Below are 20,794 nucleotides of genomic sequence, written 5' to 3'. Positions count from 1 at the left end.
TTCTGCCGTGTGTGGTATGAGCTACCGTCAAGTTTTTTGCTTCATCACTATATTATCGTAGACACAGGTGGTGTGGAGAGATCAGATTTATTTTTTTGAAGTGGCCTACATGAGCACCGGTAACAAATGTCGCCATGTCTATATTCATGAGATCACTCAGAGATGCTAGCAGTACAGGGAGGTTATTTCTTTAAAATAAGGCCACAAAAGCACATTGATCACGTGAAATGTGAAAAGATGAGATGTGGTTGATTAAAGCAAATTTGATAATTTCCGCTGAGCGACACTGATCAACTGTTTGGTAGAAGTGGCCATTCACCTGACTGTAATCCTAGAAAATTTTGACTTCACACAAGTGTGTCTATGATGCTACTGTTTCACCACTCATATGCGTTCATGCGACCGTTTCCTATAAAAGTCTATGTTAACGCGTGTATTGGAACGCTTCTGCATTTTAAACTCTCATGTTCACGTGTCGCCAGGGTTATTGTTTTTAAGTCCATTTTCAGTTGAACTTTTGCCAATCAAGGACTCACAAAAGCAGGAATTAAAAAGAAAAAAAAAAGAAAATTGGATATTCTAAGCAAACGTTTTTTTATTCAGTTAAGTTTTTTTTACTGCCTCAAATTAACTTAGATGTTTTTGTTTTGTTATCCTTCTATTATCAACATCTTTTGACAGAAAACAAACAAACAAAAAAAATCACACTAAGACATAAAATTGTGCAAAATGAGAGGTAGAACATAGCATTAGTATGTTCACAATCAGCATGTGTGAACATATTAGAATTTGTGTTCCTATGATGGCAAAAGGTAAAAAAAAACACATTTTGATTTGATTTTATCAAATATATACACATAGTTAGCTTGGATTGTATTTTGTAAATTAACACAAAAGAACATAAGTTGTTTGCAGCATATTTTTTCAGACCTGCTTAATGCTTTTACACAAATCCGTAAATGTATTTTTCAAAACAGAATCATGTTTTGAAAGAAACTGACGGGGGCTAATGTTAGTCGGACTCAATGCTACCTATTTGCTGTTGCTGTTCTGAGCAAATAAAATATTGATTTTATAGTATATATATATATATATATATATTTTAGTAAATCATAATAATGATAATACATTATCCTTCCTTGACTTCTTATTGAGTAACTGCTCGTTATTGTTGACAAAATGTAAGCTAATCTTGTAGAGTTACCCAAAGCAAAATCACTGAGTGTTTGTGTGTAATAGTATAGAAATATTAGACAGGTTTTTACCAAATGGAATGAGAAGTTTTTACAACATTTAAAAAAAAAACAAAGTGATATACACTCAGTATTACAACAAGAGAATAACATAATTTTTCTGCAACCATACCCCAGCCTTTTTATACCAATCATCAAAAACCTTGTGCCTTTAGTACACTCGTGTACAGACATCAAAAATGCATTCAGAACAGCAAGCTCCAGTGTATCCACTTACTGCTAAATGAAGATGTCTAGCATGTGAGCCACCTGCTGAGTTCTGCTGTACAAACTCATCGCCTAAAAGGAAGTCACTGAGTGGGATGCACTTGACCTGTGTCCATGTATGCCTCTGGGCTTTGTGTCACCACAGCGCCAAGTAGGAGCTGGAAGTCAAACGCATTATCTCAATCTACACCAACAAAGTGGAAGAGCCTCACTCACACATTCAGCCTAAGAGAGGAAAAAGGAGAGAGATTGGGGGGGATTCAACCACTGTATGAAATTGCCTGTTTAGTACTGAGCCAGAGGCTGCCTCAGAATGATGCAAACTGTGGGTTGAAATGTTAACCACAGCTGTTAAAAAGTAAAATGAAGACTTTCAGAGACTTTCTGTTATGGATTCTATGGTTTATGTAGATTTATGCATTTTTAGCTATATATAATATAATATTATTATTTATTTGGTGAAATTAGGTTCCAGGAAAAACTCCAACAAATGTAATTGATTCTTTTTATTGTCATTATTTGGGCTGTGGTTGGATAAGATCCACACAGAGCCAATTTTGTCTCCAAAAGCATGACGGTTTCATGATTGTTCTTAATCTCAGCTAATCCTTTAAACCCAATATTATATGTTCAACAACAGAATATGTCAGAAAAAGGATTCAAATACTTCCCTTCTTTTCAGAAATAAATAGATTCTGCCGACAGTTGGGTTCTGGAGCATTTCACAAAGACAGCTCTGAAGAGCTTTTCGCTGCTTCTGGAAAGCCAATCATGGCAAAAGGCACAAAAGCTTAAATACATCACTGAAAGGGCTTATTTTTGGTCATTAGTAGTTAGCCTGGTTTTAGGAATAGTGAAAAAATGGGGCGTTACTTTCAATAATATAAGAATTATTTATTCACCCTCCTATATTGCACACTTAGGCGCCCTCATTTATTTAAAAATACCAGTATGGATTTATAATCTGGTGCGCCTAGTCACATATACAACTGCCGCCGCTCGATGGCCAGGCATTGGCAGAATCTTTAAGATTAGCTGCCTCTGCCCAATTTTTGTTGTTTGAAAATTGTTGGCGTGGTCATAAATGCAGACGGCAGCAGTCAGGCAGCCACAGGGCGGTGATTTGATCGGCTAGCATGTAGCTCTGATTGGACGATGTGTAAAAGTCTGTGGACAGCAGTCGTCCATATCAAGTGCCACATGCCACCAGCCACCCAGTAGCCCGGGGTATAAAAAGTGAACCACTGTTCATTTGCAACTCAGATTTTGAGCACACATTATTATCTTATCAATTTACAAATTTACACATTTTTAGACAACATGCCTCCCAAGAAAGCACAAAGTTCTGCCCTCTTCGTGTTCTTCTCAGCATCAACCGCAATTCATCAATGTGCAGGTCTCTGAGCACATGTGGTGCTATCAACGCCATGACAAGGTATCAATGCTGTCACCCTATTTGGACCAGATTGTCTTCCGGTCATGGTCGGGCCTCCAGCCCATATCAGCAGCCATCTTTGAGTGCTGCTTCTGTACGCTTTCTAACAATCAGACTGTGGCAGTGGGATCGCAGCACTTGGGCAGGGTGCTTGCTGGAGGGTGGCAGTCTGAAATTGGCTGATCATCATTTGATTTTGGGGACCTTGGAGACCCTTCCTATCAGTAAAATATTGCACTACTGCCTTCCTGCCACCTGTCAGTCACTCGACCTCAAAATGTGCTCAGCCGGCTTCTGACTGATGTCAAAAAATAGTTTGGTCGCTGTTTAGTTTAAAATTTTTCTTAAAACCTTGTCACCCTCTGCATAGACTGTGGAAAAAAAAGCAAACATGTATTTTTCTTACATATTGCTAACAAGGTTGTGAGTTAGCATAATTGCAGCAACATTTCTTTTGGCTGTATCAGACTGTTTTTTTTTACATGCTGCAAACAAAGGGGAGTTTGAGGTATTGTGAATATGCTAACACAGCTAACATGTAGCGATGTAGCACTGTGCTCTTATTAAATGTTACTATAAGGTTGGTTGTTAGCATAGTCAAAGTAACGTTTGTTTTAGAACCATCAGTCCTTTTTTTTCATGTGTTGCAAACAAGGTTGAGGTTTTTAGTGAATATGCTAATGCGGCTAACATGTAGCAGTGTCAGACTATTTTTTAAGTGGTACCAAAACTGGTTGGAAGTTAGCATGGTCACATTAATGTTTTTTTTTTGTTTGTTTGTTTTTTTTTTAGCAGTATCAGTCTATTTTTTTCACATGTTGCAAAAAGTTTGTGAGTTACAGGTGTTGTGAATACGCTAATGTAGCTAACGCTTCTAACGTGGCTAATGCGTAGCATTTTACAAAGAAGTTCTAGAGTTACTTGATAAACTCTGACTGAAAGACTAATCTTTCTCTGTTTTGTCTCACTCAATGTGCCCTATTGTTCGGTGCACCTTATATATGACGTAAGTCAAGACTATTTTCTTTAACTTACTCCAACATTTAAGCAAATTCAACGGCAATAATATGCTAAACTGGTTTTACATTGTTTGAATTCTTTCAAAACTTGGAGAATCCTGGGTAACATGTACAGCTTGCTAACAGGCTCCTAATTCTAATAGGTAAAAAAGTAAAGCTGGAGAAACAAAAGCTTACCTTGCAAATACTGTACATTTAGAAAAAAATAAAACCTGCAACTTTCAGGCAGTTTATGAAAAGTCTATGTGGTTTTATCAAAGATAAGCCAGAGTTAATGAGCAAATCAAAGACTGAAACTTCCCTTGTTACTGCCAAATAAAGAGTTGAAGGTTGGAATGGAGCTGCAGGCTTACTAATGAGAAGTACACAGTCGAATGGCTTTACGGGAGAAACAGATGGCTCTGGATTTTATCAATATGTTCAATCTGCAGTTATTTTGTTCTGAAAACACAGACCTTCATGAAAAAGTTGAGACGAAACGTCTCTGTCAGTTGTCGGATAAAGGGAAAGGAGTTTACACTTTCAACGTGTGCATACATTTTCAACTTTATAGGTGGCTGATTAAAGGCATTAGTATGGAAAGAACATAAACTGGTGTTATTGTGAAGAATGCATTAATAGTACAGACACGGATCATGAATGAGAGACAAATTGTGGCTTTTCAATTTTAGTGTTTAGCAGTGTTTGTAGTTCTTTGCTGTTGGGGTTATTAAGAAATTTAGTGCAAAAACCACAAAAACTAGAAGAAAAACATCTGTTTTCAAATTGAATACTTCAACACTTCCGTACATGACCATTTTTTTCAATTAATTGTTTAATACAATATTTTTAATAGTGTTTGAGAAATGTGTGTGGCAGAAAACATAAAAACAAGGGTTTGTGTTTTTGTGATTCCTCCCTCTTGTGGCCATAGTTTTCTAATAGACTATGAAGATCCTGTTTAACAATCTCCCTAAAAATTAAAAAAGTAATTTTTTTTGTTTGTTTTTTACTATGTTGCTTCCAGAATTTTATTCACAAAAATGGCAAAACAACTAAATAAAAATTTAAGGTGATACAAATAAGTCAAATATGATCCTTTGAAATGATTGTAATTTCTAATAAAATCACCTTAGAAAAAACTCTAAATTGATATTTAACAGCTCAAAATATACGTTTTAAGTTGTTTCATTCATTCCCTTTTTCGTTCCAAATAAATAAATAAATAAGCTGCATTACTTTGCTTCAACGTAACACAAAACAACTGTCCAACTCTACTGTCGGCTTTTGGTCTATTGAAATAAAGATGTCATGAATCATAAGAAAACACATACCGAAGATGTTTAGATGTGCACAATCTTAAAAAACTAGAGATAAGACGGGAAAAGGGATTCATGTTGAAAGATTCGCTCAGTGAAGGGCTCTTGGGAGTTTAAAAGGAAGCAGAGGTTGGAGCGGCAGCTCTCAGGTGGCTTTTTATTCAAGTTCCACACAGGAGTTACTAAAAGCCCCAGCGTGTATGAGGTGGAGAATTGCTAAAAGCGCAGATGTTTTTCATGGTTTTTTACAGAAAAAATACAGCTCAATATTTTTCTCAGTCAAAACTCTGACAGAGATTATGACACAATTGTTGTTGTAGCAGAACTCAAACATGGGCGAACACAACAAAGTAACTGTGACAACCCCCCAAAAAATTTACATTTTCCCCCTTAAATAAAAAAGTTTTCACATTTTTAATTGCAGTGTCATCTCTATCTTTTGTTCATTGAAAATAACACGGAAAATGTATAAAATCATAATTTAAATACAACTGTATATTAAAAATTGATATTTGTTGTTAAAACTGTTTTTTTCCTGATTTTTTTTCTCAGAGATCTGAGATATTTTAGATAAAAGTTTAATGTTATTATCTTTTAGTTAAAGATGCAGCCTCAATATTATGAATGTAAAGTTGACTTTTGTACAGTTTAGAAATATAAATAGTTATTTTGATTAAAAGTTCTGAAGTTGCATTTCATCTATTCTATCATGGATGCACAAAGAACTGCTATTGTAGTTACTCTTTTACCATCACTTTTATTGTTATCTTCACTATAGTTTTTTTCAAACTGTACTTGCAAACTTCAGAGGTCTGGGACAAATTAAAACCAAAAAGATGCAGCCGGTTGTCAGACGGCTCTGCCTCTTCTAGCTGACCTGCTGTCAAAGCTGCCATAACTTATGTGTTCCCCTGTCACAGACAAAGAACAAAAAATCCCTCTCATTTATCCTGGACATAACATACACACCCTGATGTGATCATTGTGAATCAAACTGTCCTCTTGCTGTTTCCTAGGTTACTGAAACAAGGACGGGCCCTCTTGGATGCAGTAACTACGACAGCTTGGATTCAGTTAGCTCGGTTTTGGTGCACAGCCCGGAAAATAAGATCCACCTAAAGGGTAAGGCCTGAATCACACACACACACATGCATGCGTGCGCCTTCGAACATACATTCATCTTTTATTCATGCATGTCCACACACAGCCTCAACCCCAGAGAAAATGAACACTGATGGGATAGGATTTCTCAAATGCACACACTCGAGCACACACGCAGACCCGCATGCGAACACCTGCCTGCCGAGCCCCTCACCTCCTGCGTGTTGGAGCTGGCCAGGATGACCCTTTACTTTACGCTGCAGTAGTTTATACGTCTGGTTCTGGCTGGCTGCCTGGCCGGCCGTCTCGTGGGGAATCTGTTATCTTACCAGACTGTAGACGGAACATGTCAGACCGTGCTGACCTTAGCCTAACCCCCTCAACCTCGACTTGAAGCACAAGTGAATCTCACATGGTGGCTTTTTGTGTGTTTTAGCTGAAAGGATGTTTGGACTTTAAGCAGGACAAACTTCCGTCCTATTTGTTTTGTAAAGCAAAATTTGGGAATAGCAGAGTGTGTAGATAAATGTTAAATTAAACAGCTTTTTTATTATACTTCAAATGCCAGGTGTAGTAAGGTGTCTGCTTTAAGAACATTCTAGATTTTTATTAACTGTAAATGAGCACTGAGGTGACTGGCTCCTCCCCCTTTGGCATTCCAAACAAGAATGCCATGGGGGGAGGGGCCCCACGAAGCCAAAATCCCATTGACTTTTATTGAAAAATAAACACCTATTACTCAGTCATTCTATTTGTCAGAACAACCATTCTAGTTCTAATACCTGTTTTTAACATTTTCTAGATAATCCTAATTTTTTTTTTTGCTTTCATTTTATGTTTTTTGCAAGCTACTCAAGTTATAAATTGACCAACTAGACAAGTTAATAAAAGTAAGCACATCGAATGTTCAGCATTATTTGACTGACAGATTCTCTCAAGCCTGCTTTCAAGTGGCACGGGTTGGACTTCCAACAAGCTCTCTCCTGATTGCCATAGAACAAAATGACTCAGGCGGATTTAGACAGATTATTCCTTACTAACGTTGTTTGGCTCCAACATCCATATAACCAAAAATGGCAACTAAATTGACTTCATTTTGTTGAGCTGGAAGTAATCCGTCCAGTTCTCATGTAGTCAATGACTACAACAAAGAGAAATTTACAGAAAACAAAATAACAGGAATAAACCATCCCATGACACAGGAAGGGGTGTAACGATTCTTTTTACTAACGATTCGATTCACATCATCATTTGTGATTGATGATACAAATCCATTGATACTGGTTCATTTGGTTCACTTCGAACAATCTGATTCGATGACCTAAAATTGATCCAGGATGTCTTTAACCAAAAATTCCACCAGTGTGACTCAAGGATAAATACCTTGAACTGAACAAGGTACAAGGTATGTGACACGGAAGGTATTTTTAAGGTCCCTTCCATGTCACTTTTTAACGGTTTGGGTTTCCCCAACTTGACGTTTTTTGACATGCTTGGAGTACGGTACCGGATACAGTACTAGATGCTGAACCTGGATGTAGTACTGGATGCCGTACCGTTACCCTAACCTTAAACTGGTACTGATTCTTTCCTTGTACCGCAACCGGTCTGGTGTAGGGTTAGGATACCCAGTTTGAGTACCTGTGCACTATGCGTCATGGTACTGGACCTGCTCTGGTTCACAGCCCGGTGGTTGGGGACCCGTGATTTAATGGGAACAGCCAGTTCCCCAGACTTGGGGACACCCAAAGCATCAAAAGGCGACGCAGAGGGGTCCTTAACCAAACATCAGAATGTGAAGACTTAGGAGTGAGAATATGTTGCATAGATCGATTTGATGAACAACTTGCGTTAGACAAATCGATCCGGTTACATTGTAGGAATATAAATTGATTAATCAATTAAATTGATTAATTGTTACATTCCTACAAAACAGACGTGACGTTCAAGGTATTGAATCTGTCATCTACTGTTGAGTATTAGTATAAGCACTGTCCAGGATGTTTTTTTTTGTTTTTTAATTTGTACTTCCTTTTTAACTTTTAGCTCATTTGTCTTCTTTTTTGCCTCACTGGAAGCCAAATGTCATCCAAAGACACCTGTGACACTCAAAAACTCATTTTCTCCACAAACACCAGACATTCTGCCCAATTCAGTATCAGCCTAATCCAGAATTCTGATATGGACCGATTTGGCTTTGATACATATATGTAGGTTTTTGAAGACGTGTCCTCTCAATTATTCATCTGCATTCATTTCCATATTACATTTGCTTCCGCTGCTCCTAATGTATCTGTCTGGAATACAGACTCTAAAACTCAAGGCTTTACTACATGACAGAGGTGTTCTAGCAGAGCAGCCCCATGCAAATGCAGTGATTGTGCTCCGAGTGCAATTATGTTTACCAACATAGTACATTCCCCGCTGCTTTCATGCCTGCTAACAATAATAGTAATTGAGGGGAAAAGCCTGTTTAGGCTAATTGCTATTTGGAAAACACATAGAAATGAAATTTGCTACCTTAGGAGACTAAATATAAGACAAAAGTAGGCTTTTTTCAGTTAAAGAGCAAATGCATTTGTCATAATGACTATAATAAATGTGGTATGTGTTATTTCCATTTATGTATGCATCCAATTATTCATGTTTGTGATCTGCAAAAGTCTGCAAACTGTATCTCTTCTGTGTGAAATTGGGATCACTAACAGCTTTCTGCGTTAGCTGCGACTGCTAATTAAATAATAACATGTCTGTAGGAAAGTCCACAAAACACTAGCATACGCAGACATGGACGCACATTCGATGCTCAGTTCCTATCCTAGCTATCCCTGATTGAAAGGCTCCACAAACTCATTTTCGTAATGACCAAAGCAATCTGCCAGGAGCAGCTCAAATGAACGCACACTCCCAAACAGGCACGCTGACTCATAATCAGGGGAGAGTAATTAACCACCAAGAGAAACAGATGCTTTTTCTTGTTTGTGGCCCACGATGTGACAAGAAAATAAACTAAGTCATTGTTGCAGCATGACACACCCAGGAGCAGAAAAACTCTAAATGGCTGCTAATGCTTATCGTGGCACGTAGAGCTTAATGACGGAGCATCCTGTTGAATTAAAGGTCCACTTGATAGAGTCCTCACAGCCTTCAGTTATCTGGGCAGAAATTAGGCGTCTGGTACTTTAAGTGAGTGTTATTTTGAAAAAAGAAAAAAATTCACAAGATAAAAAGGACATTTTTAAATCCTAAATTCCTGGTTATACAACAAGAATGACAATTTCTGTGAAATGAAAGAGTAAAATCCCAACTATCACCTTTTTTTGAGCTTTCCCTTTCCCCTCATACGGTGTCAAAACTTTCTCATTCCCAAGTCGTCACATGTTAACGTTAAGTTAACAACTTGAATTTATTACCAGATGTGAAAAAATATATTCACTTATGTTTTTAAGTAAATGCTACATTCAGGTAATGTTATAGCTAATTTGACTTGTGGCATATTTGAGACAACAGGCATTTAAAGGTTAAGAACTCATCCGCGTCACTTTTTGAAGTTTTGGGTTTCCCCAACTTGTCGTTTTTTTGACGTGCTTACTTTTTTTTAAAATCAAGGGTCTGTAACCCTCGGGACTAGGGTTGGGCACCGATGGGATCTGATGCGGTTCCGGTGCTACCGCGGTTCTTTTGTTTCGGTTTCGGTTCCCTTTCGGTGCTTATTGCGGTACTTCAGTAATAAAAAATGATGCCTTTATCTTCCTAAATCCAAAGCAGAACGGCTTCAAACAAGCGCAGACTCCCTCCTGCCGTGCAGCTGTGCGCACGTAATATAAAGCATAATATAAAACTCCGTCTTAAATAAACTTAAACGTCCTGGAAATTTTAGCCTGACATTTTATTAAATTAAATCAGGAATGTGGCATTATTTTCAGTTGTTTTTGGGCAAAAGCAATATTTTATTTCAATAAAATAAGGCGGAAGATAAATGTCAATCACACGGCTGCAAAGCGCAGCAGATGATGACGACCCGCTGTGGTGGTGGGCGGAGCCGAGCCGAGCTTTCTGCTATTAGCAGCCCAACAAGGAGGAAACGATTCATTGTTTCATTTTGGGATGGGGCTCCAGCGTTGTTTAAAAATTGCGGAAACTCCACTATTCACAGCGAAAGTCCCGCCCACCGACGTTGCGGAAGCCGACCATCTCGGCGGTTTTATATGAGCCCGCCCACGAACACAAGAAAGTAAATAGATAGGCTGAATCGTAAAAAATCAGAAGGGAGTACAAGTGATTGACATGTCCACAGACAAATGAAACTTCAATGAACTTTGGAACCGAAATCCGGCACCTTTTGCAGCCGCATCTTTCGGTTTCGGTAGAACCGCGCAAATCATAATGGTTCCTACTTGGAACCGAACTTCGGTGCCCAACCCTACTCGGGACACGGTACCGGATGCGGTACCAGACATGGATTGGTCCCCCTGACTTGTTAGGTACTGGTTCTGGTTCGGGTCTTCGTCTGGTACCGTGTCCGGTAACAGGTTAGGGTACCGGTACTGGGTTTGGGTACTGCTGCGCTCCGTGTTGTGGTACTAGACCAGTCCCGGTTTGCGGCTCAGAGGCTGGGGACCCGTATTTAAAATTAAACTTAAACTTAACTGTCACACTCCTAGATGTGAGAAATGTGTCCTCCGCATTTGACCCATCCTCTGGAGGAGCAGTGAGCTGCAGAAATAGCAGGAACCATTTACTTGTTTGACCCTAACCGTAACCATAATCCTAACCTTAACCCTTCCTCTGGGTCCCTGCAACCAAGAAAAAAGTTCAGCACTGGCCGCATGTTTTTGAAAGTACGTGCAAATAGACACTTCCTTAAAAAAACGTCTTTCTTTTTTCATCTCAAAAAATTTTTAAACTCAATGCATTGTGGTCTATATTCCCAAATCTGGTGAGCATCGATGCACACTTTTTTTGCAAAGACTTCTAGGAATTTTTTAGGGCACTCGACTTTGGAATTGTAGATTTGGATAGCACTACAAAAGGGCGAACACAATATACGGACTAGTGCATTAAGTACTGAGCAGTGAAGGAATTCAGACACATCTAACATGTGTAAATTTGTATTGTTGACTTCCCTCTGTTACTCTTTCATTTCTTGAGTTCTTTCTTATATTTTATTAGTGCAACCTGTTGATTTTTTTTTTTTTATCAATGGCTTCCTAAACGAGAGAATAACCAAGGGAATAGAGATTTTATGAGCAGTAAAAAAAAAGACACTGACATATTTGTATTAATTACTGGTAAATGCTTCTTGTCCTTTTTGCACACAGATCTCTTTAGAAGTCAGATTGTTAGATTGTTAGACATCAAGAGATATTGTTCATTTAAAAGTCCTGTCTAAATTTGAGACACTAATTTTCTTCTGATGTTTTTCACCTTTTTTCACTTTTTACTTTCAATAGATAATCATATTTATAATCTGCTGGACAAGGCCATTTTAGGTCAAACTACTTTGCAGCAAAATTCCTGCAGCACTAAAATCCATGATTGAGGTCAAGTCTCTGAAGAGCACAAGCAGAATTTAATCCACCAAAAATAAAAAAATAAAAAACATATCAATGAGTTATTTTATTTTGAAAAGCTTCTGTAGATTTGACTAAGAAGCTGCTTGGGTGACGTCAAGCATCTCCTACAACAATATACTTTGAAATTGCTTGGAAATGACACAGATATGCATCAATCTTGATCAAATATGACTCAAGAAGTTTGAAACATGACCTTCTAACTCATTTTGCATGTACAAGCAGCAACAACTGTTTGCTCCATCTTCTTTTAATAAACTCCTGCATCATCTAAACTGTCAGAGCATTACAAAGATGGCCACTCTAGCTAATAATCAATTATTCAAGTACATTCAATCAGCAGCAAACGGCCGCTCTATAGCCTCATCATTCTCATTCTCATAAAGCATAATGTGACAGTCATCCAGAGAGACTTATTTATTGACAGACACTCGGCGTTCTCCGGCTCCTAGAGCTCCGCGCTTGTCTTTCGCTTCGATCTGAATGGAGTCAGCATTCTTCTGTGTTCTTTGAGCCGCAGCTTGTTTGTGGCTCATTTGTTATCCTGCTGCTGTTGGAATCCTCTCAGTGAGCAGAGCCTGATGTTTTATTGAGGTTATTTTGAGCCTCTGTTGTGTTGCTTTGAACGGCTGATGAAGCTGTCTGGACTGCATGTGTCAGGAACCACAACGTATGTGTTTTGTGTAGAAAAGGATTGTTCACACCGCCCTCACCAAACCGCAGCCAAGCGTGCACTTCCAATAAAAAGTATGTAAATGCTCGAAAATGTGCATTTCTCATGTTCAACACACATTTTTGAGAACAATTTTGAGCTCTCAGTACCAATTACATGGCCAGTGAACATGTGTTAAACCAGATCAAACTTTGACCAATCAGGGACTTGGGTTTGATAGTGACGACTGGATGGTGTCTATTTTAATTCACAGAAGTACCAATTGATCCTGGAGGAGAAAGAAATACGGATACTCGTGATTTTCATAAATTTGAGGACTAATATTAGCGACTTTCAAGACAGTTAATTTGTGATCTTTAGAAATATAGTAGAGTGTATTAAAAATTCAATTTGGGAACACTGTATTTTTGGGCTAAAATGGAGAATAATTTTGGATTTTAAGTTTATAAGCCAAAAACAAGCCGTAAAGTAAACGCAGCACTACGGTGACAGGAAGTAAACAAATCTTCAAAATAAAATGTCGGTGAAGCATTACTATCTGGTGTGAAACAGTTACTATCTGGTTAGCATCTATTACTATCAGGAGCGCATCTATTACTATCTGGTGCGTACCAGTTACTATCTGATGCGCATCCATTACTTACATTTTAAGAAAGAAAAAAATCTTGTGAGTAACTGGTGCACACCAGATAGTAACAAAAAAATTCAAAAACTGAAGTAAAACTTTTTTTTTCTAAACTAAAAAAAAAAAATTCTGAAAACTGAAGTAAAAAAAAAAGTTCTAGTTACTGACTGATACGCACCAGTTAGTGATTCAATGTCATTTAGGGGCTGTAGAAATGCAACTTTGAGCTTAATTTATTTTTACTATATTTATTTCCTCCATTATTAGAAAAATGCCACAAGAACATGTTAAAAAACACCAAAAACCCAATTTTGATCAGAGTGGGATTTTAACAGTTTCAGAGATAAATCGTACTTTTTTTAGCCTTTCATATCAGAACTTTTCTTATTTCAAGCCTCATGGAAAACTTAGAATTTTAGACACTTCTGTTCATCTCTGCTTCATTCTTTTGATCCTCTGCACCTGGAGCTATTTGGTGGTTAAAGAAAAAACACAACAACTTTACTTATTAATATCTTTCACAAGAAAAGCTTTTTATTTCCAATATAAAATGTGCATTATTCCTGTAGTTTACAACCAAGACACCAAAACACAAAGGAGGTCAGAGTCAGAATCAGTGAACAGCTCTGCTTTAAAAGGCGTGTAGATCTTCGAATTATGTTTTTTTCATGTCTCAAGGTGGGTTTTTTTTAAAGCATTTTTCTGCTTGAGGCAAAACCAGAGCCAGAGTTTCATTTTAAAGCTGCATCAATGGAGGGAAGCAAATCTTAGTTTGACTGCTGACCCAGAAGCGATGCTCAATATAAAACATTTTCTCTTCTTTTCCTTTTTTTTTTCTATTTCATGTTTTTCAAAACTCAAAAATCCTATGGCCCTCTGACATTTGCATGTTTTCATGAATACCGCATCATAAAAAAGAGGCTGTTTGTGAAAAGAAGAGGTTGGTGTGTAGTCAAGAGGAACAAAGAGGCACCGCGTCTCTATGCCATTATCCTCCCCGGCCACTTCAGTCTCACCCGTTCAGAAAAGACTAACTATTTCTGCAAAAAGCACTCATAACCTTGGAAATGAAACTTTCAGGTATTTAAGTTTGTCCTTGAGGCCGTACCTCTTCCTAAACTTTGGGGCACAGCGTTGCAAAGTCGATGCCGCCATTCTTCAAAGCCGAGGCACATTTTCTTCACTTTCCTGCAAGGTCACTGTACAATGATAAGCATTGTCTTTTTGACTTTTTGACTTGTGGGCAACAAAGGGGTGTATAATTTGACAGAAAGGCTGGACAAGTGTCAGGTGGACAGATGTGTGGCGTGTTCTGGTAACCCACCTTATAAGCGAAAGACATAGCGTGCAATCTGGACAAAAACGTGCTTTAGCCCTTTAACGCCGGAGCTCCAGTGTTTATGTTTTTTGATTTACTGTAATTTTTTTTCATTATTAACACCATCAACGTAATTCCAGCAGATTCTGAAGGAGAAAAGCAGCACAGTGAAACTTTGAATCAATTAACAAAAGTTCTGTCATTTGTTACATTTAAAAACATTATTATTTTTCATCAACTTAAATGTTTGAGTTGCGAAAACCATCAACTCAAATTTTTGATTTGATACAAACAAAATATTGTAGCAACTGACAGAACTTTTATTGGATTCAATGTTTCACTTTAGAATTCATAAAGTAGGGATTCCTAAAGCTTTCAAAACTTGCAGCAAATTCAGTCAGGTGTTACAACTGAGCGGCAAGAGTTTGGACGTCATCATTTTCATCTCCTCAGACTGTGAAAGAAAAGCAGCTGCTGAGCAGGTCTGATTTAATCCCAGTGGGACGGGCCACACCGTACTGTAATACACCTGTTACTTTGACATCAAACACACACGTCAGAAAGGGGTACATCCCTCTACACCTGTGCTGATTAACTTAACTCTAACCACATGCTGGTTACTATGGCAACCGTAATGTACAGCTGTTTTAAAAGTCTGACTGAGGAAGTTTTTTGTTGTTTTTTTTTTAACCATTCTGAAAAAATTGTGCATAAAGTTTTTCATACATGGTGCTTTCATACATAGGCTATTTCTATGTAAGATGGATGGATAATTCTTTATTATTAGGTTAGTTTACTCTTTGTCATTTTACTTGACATGTCCATGTACCAAACTGTTGGTGGAGTAACAGCTCAGACAATACCTGATATTTTTACTTTTGTTTATTTATTTATTGTTTTCTAATTGGCTGCTCAAAGGCCAACACCTTTCTAATTTGCTGGTAGCTACATGTGCAGAATGTGGTCTGAAATTAATGCATGAAGCTCCATCAAAATGAATGTTATCATAATGTGACATTTGGAATTCTTTAAAAAAAAAAAAAAAAATCCTTGTTTTATTTTTGTAACATGCACTGTCTTTCCGATACATCAAATTCAGTAAATCATTTACTTAGTAAGATAAAACATAAAAAATTGCTTTTTTTAAAAAAAACCAAAAAAACATTTTACTATTATAAACCTATTTACACCCATATATATATTTTCCAGATTTTAATCATGTATAGTATGTGAAAAAATAATACATAGAATCTATGGATTCTTCATTACACTGTAAAAATAGGCCCATAGAAATAAGTTGAAAAATTTCAACCTGTTTGCAGATTTTCTTTAAATAAGCAAAAAAAAAAAAAAAACACCTGCCTATGGGATGAGGAAAATGGTCTACCAATAATTCTTTTTTTAATTTAAATCTAGTCCTTAAGACATGCTTTCTTAAACTGAAAATATTTTCCAATTGAAAAACTTTATTGATAAGATTATTTATTTTGCAAGACGAAATTTTTTTTTTCTTTTTTCAGATTCATCGTTTTGTAGTGTATACAATGTACACGTGTATTTTTCATTTCTACTGCATACTTGTGCTGATTTTTTTTCTTTGTTGCATCCTAATATCAAAACCATATTGTGTTTGTAAAAACCGTTCATTTGCATCAAATGAAGCGTTAACTTGCTCTAGAATCCAGATCTCCTCTTTGCCGTTGTCATAAATGGGTGTGTTTGTAGAAAATGTAAGTGCAGCAGGCGACTCTCCTCCTTTGAACTCAAGCTGGGACAAAATTATTCTCCTTTTCACTTGATAACAAACTTTTCTCTTAGACAAAAAAAAGAAAACAAACTCAAATAGTAGTGTAAATAATATTGAAGCAAAATTATGAACTTTTTAATCTAAAACATCATCATCAAGTCGGTTTATAGTTACATCTGTTGGTATAAAACAGACTCAAAAACTTCTATTGTAAGTTTTCATTATTTGCATAAAATCCTGGCTAAGAAAATCAATCTTTGTAGTGAACAAATTTCATGCCACGAGGGGCAGTTCCTTTCTACTTGTTATTTAAGGAGTTATGTCCTTGTGTTTTATTCATTTTACATATTGAGAGTGGAGAACATCAGCACTGACCATGGGTAAACTTTTACTCTAATTCAACCCAATTAACTTGATGGTTTCCATTTCTGACATTTCAGAACTTTGTCCCGTGGGCCAAGTGGATAGAAATTAGGTCACGCAAGCTGTTTCTGGCTCTTGTGCCACTATGTCAAGTCCATACCAAGTCTCTTAAGGAATAATTATGGCAGAAACATGGACCTATTTTGTGTCAATTCTCCGCATGAATTATATTTTTGGAGATTCCTGAAAGCTATAAAGATTAGGTTTTCGGGTGTGGAGAAAGGCATCTTAGGGCGGAATATTTTTAAGCATTTTCTTTTTTCCTTCTTTTCAAGTCCCTCGAGTAGTTAGGAACTCTCAAGATCCGTACTTTACGTGCAGAAACCGTTTATTCACTATTTTTAAATAACTTTTCCTGCTTTTTTTTGACTTCCTTCACTAAGCACATAACAGTGTTATCCCATATTATATATATGTTTACTGCCAATATATAAAGTATTGTAGTTTTTCTTACTTTCAATATGAAATTACTACTCTGGTCATCTTGATCTATTGTAAAAGCGTTCCAAGTGTTTTTTTTTTTACCCATGATTATGTCGTTTTTAGCCCAAATTGAAAAACCTGCATCGTTTCTTAGGACATAGTTTCTTCAGAGTGGCAGTAGTTCATTAGAAATTCGCCTTTTAGTTGTGGCCGGGACTGTAAGGGCAGAGCAACCCCACCCCCGTATGGTGTTTATCGAGCAGTTAGTACATTTTGAAGTTTTTTTAGTAGCAGCTACAAAGTTTTTTTTGGAAAAAAAAATTCTAGAGATCTGCAAGACAGATCCAGTAGGTCAAAGGTCATGAAGAACGGGGAGGATTAGGTTCCTGAAGGAGGAGTGTTGAGTGACAAAGAACCCTGATGAATGAGGTGTTTCGTTGCGTATTTGCGGTTTTACGTATTCACAGATTTTTGTCAGTCATGTGAGTCTTCTGGTTTATCATAAAAATTGTGACTACTCAAGAAATGTTTGTACTCAGAAAAGCAATTTTAGCTTTTTTTTTTTTTAGAATGTCTTGATCATCAGTAAAAGGCAGATGAACAAGTTAAAATTATCATTTTTTTTTATCATTACTATTCATAACTACTTGTATTACACCTTCTTAAATTCATGTGTTCTGCAATATTCTGAATTGTTTAAATGAACAAAGTGACAAATATTTGTAAAAACTGAAACATTTGTCAAAAGCTGTGCTGCTGATGGCTTACATTTGTTCAAACCACTGAAGTTCACGTGGATTCAAACTCGGATGTGTGTTTGTGCTTCTGCAGGATAAAAATGTCTTCCAAAAAACAAACTCACATGTACAGCATTCCTTAAGAAAACAGTATGCATACATCAGGTAAACAGTCAGTGCAGGTTATTGTGAAGCTGATGCTCATATGAGAACCAAAAGAGCAGAAAAGTTGTGCTGGAAGGGAAGCAGAACAAAATAGCAAAAAACTAATAGCTCTTTTTTTCTTTTGGTCCCAGAGTTTAGCTTTAAGTTTTATGTGAGCATTAAAAGAGAATGTGACTGTAAGTCAGTTGACTTAACTAATTTATTTATTTATTTATTTTCCATTTTGGCTCATATCTAAAATTGGAGCAATGTGTGCAGGTTTATTTTATAATTATATTATAATAGCAGTGCCGGAGCTAGAACATTTTGCATAGGGGGTGGGCAAAAAGACTTATGAGGGGTGTCAAATGAAAACAGTAGAGTGAAAAGTCATTACAGGATCAAAAATACATAAATGCAAAAATACATAATTTGAAGGGCTCAAAAAAGAAAAAAAATGCTATTATGTCCTCTGGTTGAAAAAGAATTCAGCACAATGTGACAAACAGTCTCTTTACTGCATGTCAGCTCACTTGGAGTGCTTTCCCTTGACCTCTGCTGGCCTCTGAAAGGTTGACGGACCTGTCACTTGTTAAAAACAGACCCATAAATATGCTGGAAGAATCAGTTAACCTCGTGACGGCTGTATTTATTTCCAGCTATAAAATAATATGTGTTTGCTTTCAAGAAGATGCTAAATTAAGGTCGTTTTGGAGCCAAAGTGGTTTGAAGCATATTTGCATCAATAGACAATAAACAGAAAGCCAAAACTATAATGCCTAACGTGACAAATTAGTGGTATTTTAATAAATTTAGTGTAATAGTAATACGCATTTTTTTCAATTCCACTGCCTGAAAAAGTAAAAATGACAGATGAAACATATAGCATAAATACAAAAATGTTGTAAAATTGTTATGGTTCACTCTGACCTTCAGTGTTTGCACATAACCTTCAAAATAAAAGCAGAACTTACTTAAAAAAAACGTTATCTCTCTGTCTTTGAATATATAACTAATAGTTCTGTGTTCCAGTTGCATTTAGTATGACCGGGTGTGACCTCTAACATGACAACAGATGCAAATGTTTGACACAAACTCATGACAATGTCACCTCTTCATTATTGCTATTTCCTTGAACCATCTTTAATAGTTTTATACTTCTCCAGACGAAATATCCCCTATGAGATTTTTTTTGCCCATACTTTACACATAAGTATACCTGTGGCGTGTCTCTGACAAAAGAGTGTTCATGTCACCACCTACTACAGTATGTCAACTTACGTAGTAACGTCCCCAGCCACCGATAGCAAAGGAATAATTTGAGTTCAGCTCACATTTGTGAGCAATCAACCCCTTGCTGCGCTTTTGGCATGGTTTGGTACAGCTGGTGTGCTGAGAAGGCCTAAAGTTTTCCTGTTTCTAAGACATTATTTTTGAGTAAAAGAAATGTTAAGATATTGCTTTATAGAGTATTACCCTCAGCAAAAAGAGTTTTGTTAAAATGAACTAATAGGTGTTTTCAATGTCCAACACATTCTCATTCCCAAGTCGTCACATATTGACAAATGGTTAAAGACCCCAACTCGTCATTTTTTTGACATGCTGGCTATTCCATTTAAATCAAGGCTCCTCAACCTCTAGGCTGCAAACTGATACTGGGATGTGGACCGCACTGGTATCCTAACCCTAACCTGAATCCTGTTTCACTGTTTGTTTTTAAGGCTCTTCATGGTCTTACACCAGTTTACTTCACTGAGCTTTTAAAAGTCCGTAGCCATTCTAGAGTTTTAAGGTCTACTAATCAGTATCTGCTTGAGGTGCCCAGGTCACGACAGAAATTTTGCTCTTAATTTGTCTAATTTTTAAACTTATTTCTTTATTTTATTGTGAAGCACTTTACTGTGCTGTAAGCAGTTTTAAAGTGCTATATAAATAAATTCATTCATTCATTAACTTGGTACCGGACACGGATCTACTGGTTGTGGATGCAGACTAAGCCAGGATTAGGGTACTGGGTTAAGATACAGGCCACGTCTTGAGGTTCGGTCCGGGTCCAGTACCGTGTGCGACAAAACAACCGGACCTCTGATTTAATGGGAACAGTGAGCATGTCAAAAAATGACGAGTTGGGGACACCCAAAACGTCAAAAAGTGACGCGGAGGGGTCCTTAACTGTGTGTCAGTGTATGACGACTTGGGAATGAGAATATGTCCCTTGATGGTAATCTGATGCTACCGTTCAAAAACACGCTGAACACTGGTTCTCGAGTACACTTTTTAGCATATGGTGTTTACACCGGACTGTCTCTACCCAATATTAGTATGTGTAACTACAATTTAAAATGTCAAAGCTGTGCAAATCTCACCTTTTCTTTCACAGCTCTATTCTGATATAGGAAAGACTTGGGCAGAATTCAAATCATCCCCTACCCCTACAGTTTCACCCTAACCCTACATTCAGCCCTCCAAATGGAGTTTTATGGAAAAATAGTGTCTTCAGTTTCAGACGACACTTCTCCCACGTCATCATATTTTGCCTGTAATCTATGTTAGCACATAGTTGCTATCGCTCAGAAAATACACATCATCTTTATAACTTTAAAAAAATATTCTAGAACAAAAAAGTCATTATTTACATTTAAATGTGAGCTGTGCTTGAGAGCAAACCCACCTGAAGAAATGTGTTTCTTCTCCAAGGTAACAGTGCGCCGCATGTCACTCTCGCGGTGGAGGGATACATAATGAAAAGACCCTACGGGTTACCCAAACGATTCTGGAAACCTACCCTTACAAATGCCCCTACAATTGGAGGGGTAGG

General features: G+C 37.2%; 1 protein-coding gene across 3 annotated transcripts in view; it reads left to right on the top strand.

Annotated features, from left to right (window-relative positions):
• brinp2 (bone morphogenetic protein/retinoic acid inducible neural-specific 2) overlaps nucleotides 1-20,794 on the top strand; it is a 241,809-nt gene that overhangs the window by 156,061 nt on the left and 64,954 nt on the right. For all 3 annotated transcript variants that reach the window (XM_024273754.2, XM_024273753.2, XM_036216474.1), the window contains one exon: nucleotides 6,229-6,334. In XM_024273754.2, the coding sequence (XP_024129522.1) occupies nucleotides 6,229-6,334 (106 nt within the window). The remainder of the gene's footprint in view (nucleotides 1-6,228; nucleotides 6,335-20,794) is intronic.

Source organism: Oryzias melastigma, linkage group LG17, assembly GCF_002922805.2.
Source record: "Oryzias melastigma strain HK-1 linkage group LG17, ASM292280v2, whole genome shotgun sequence".
NCBI classification, from domain to species: Eukaryota; Metazoa; Chordata; class Actinopteri; order Beloniformes; family Adrianichthyidae; genus Oryzias; species Oryzias melastigma.
This window is presented reverse-complemented; position numbering and strand designations above follow the sequence as displayed.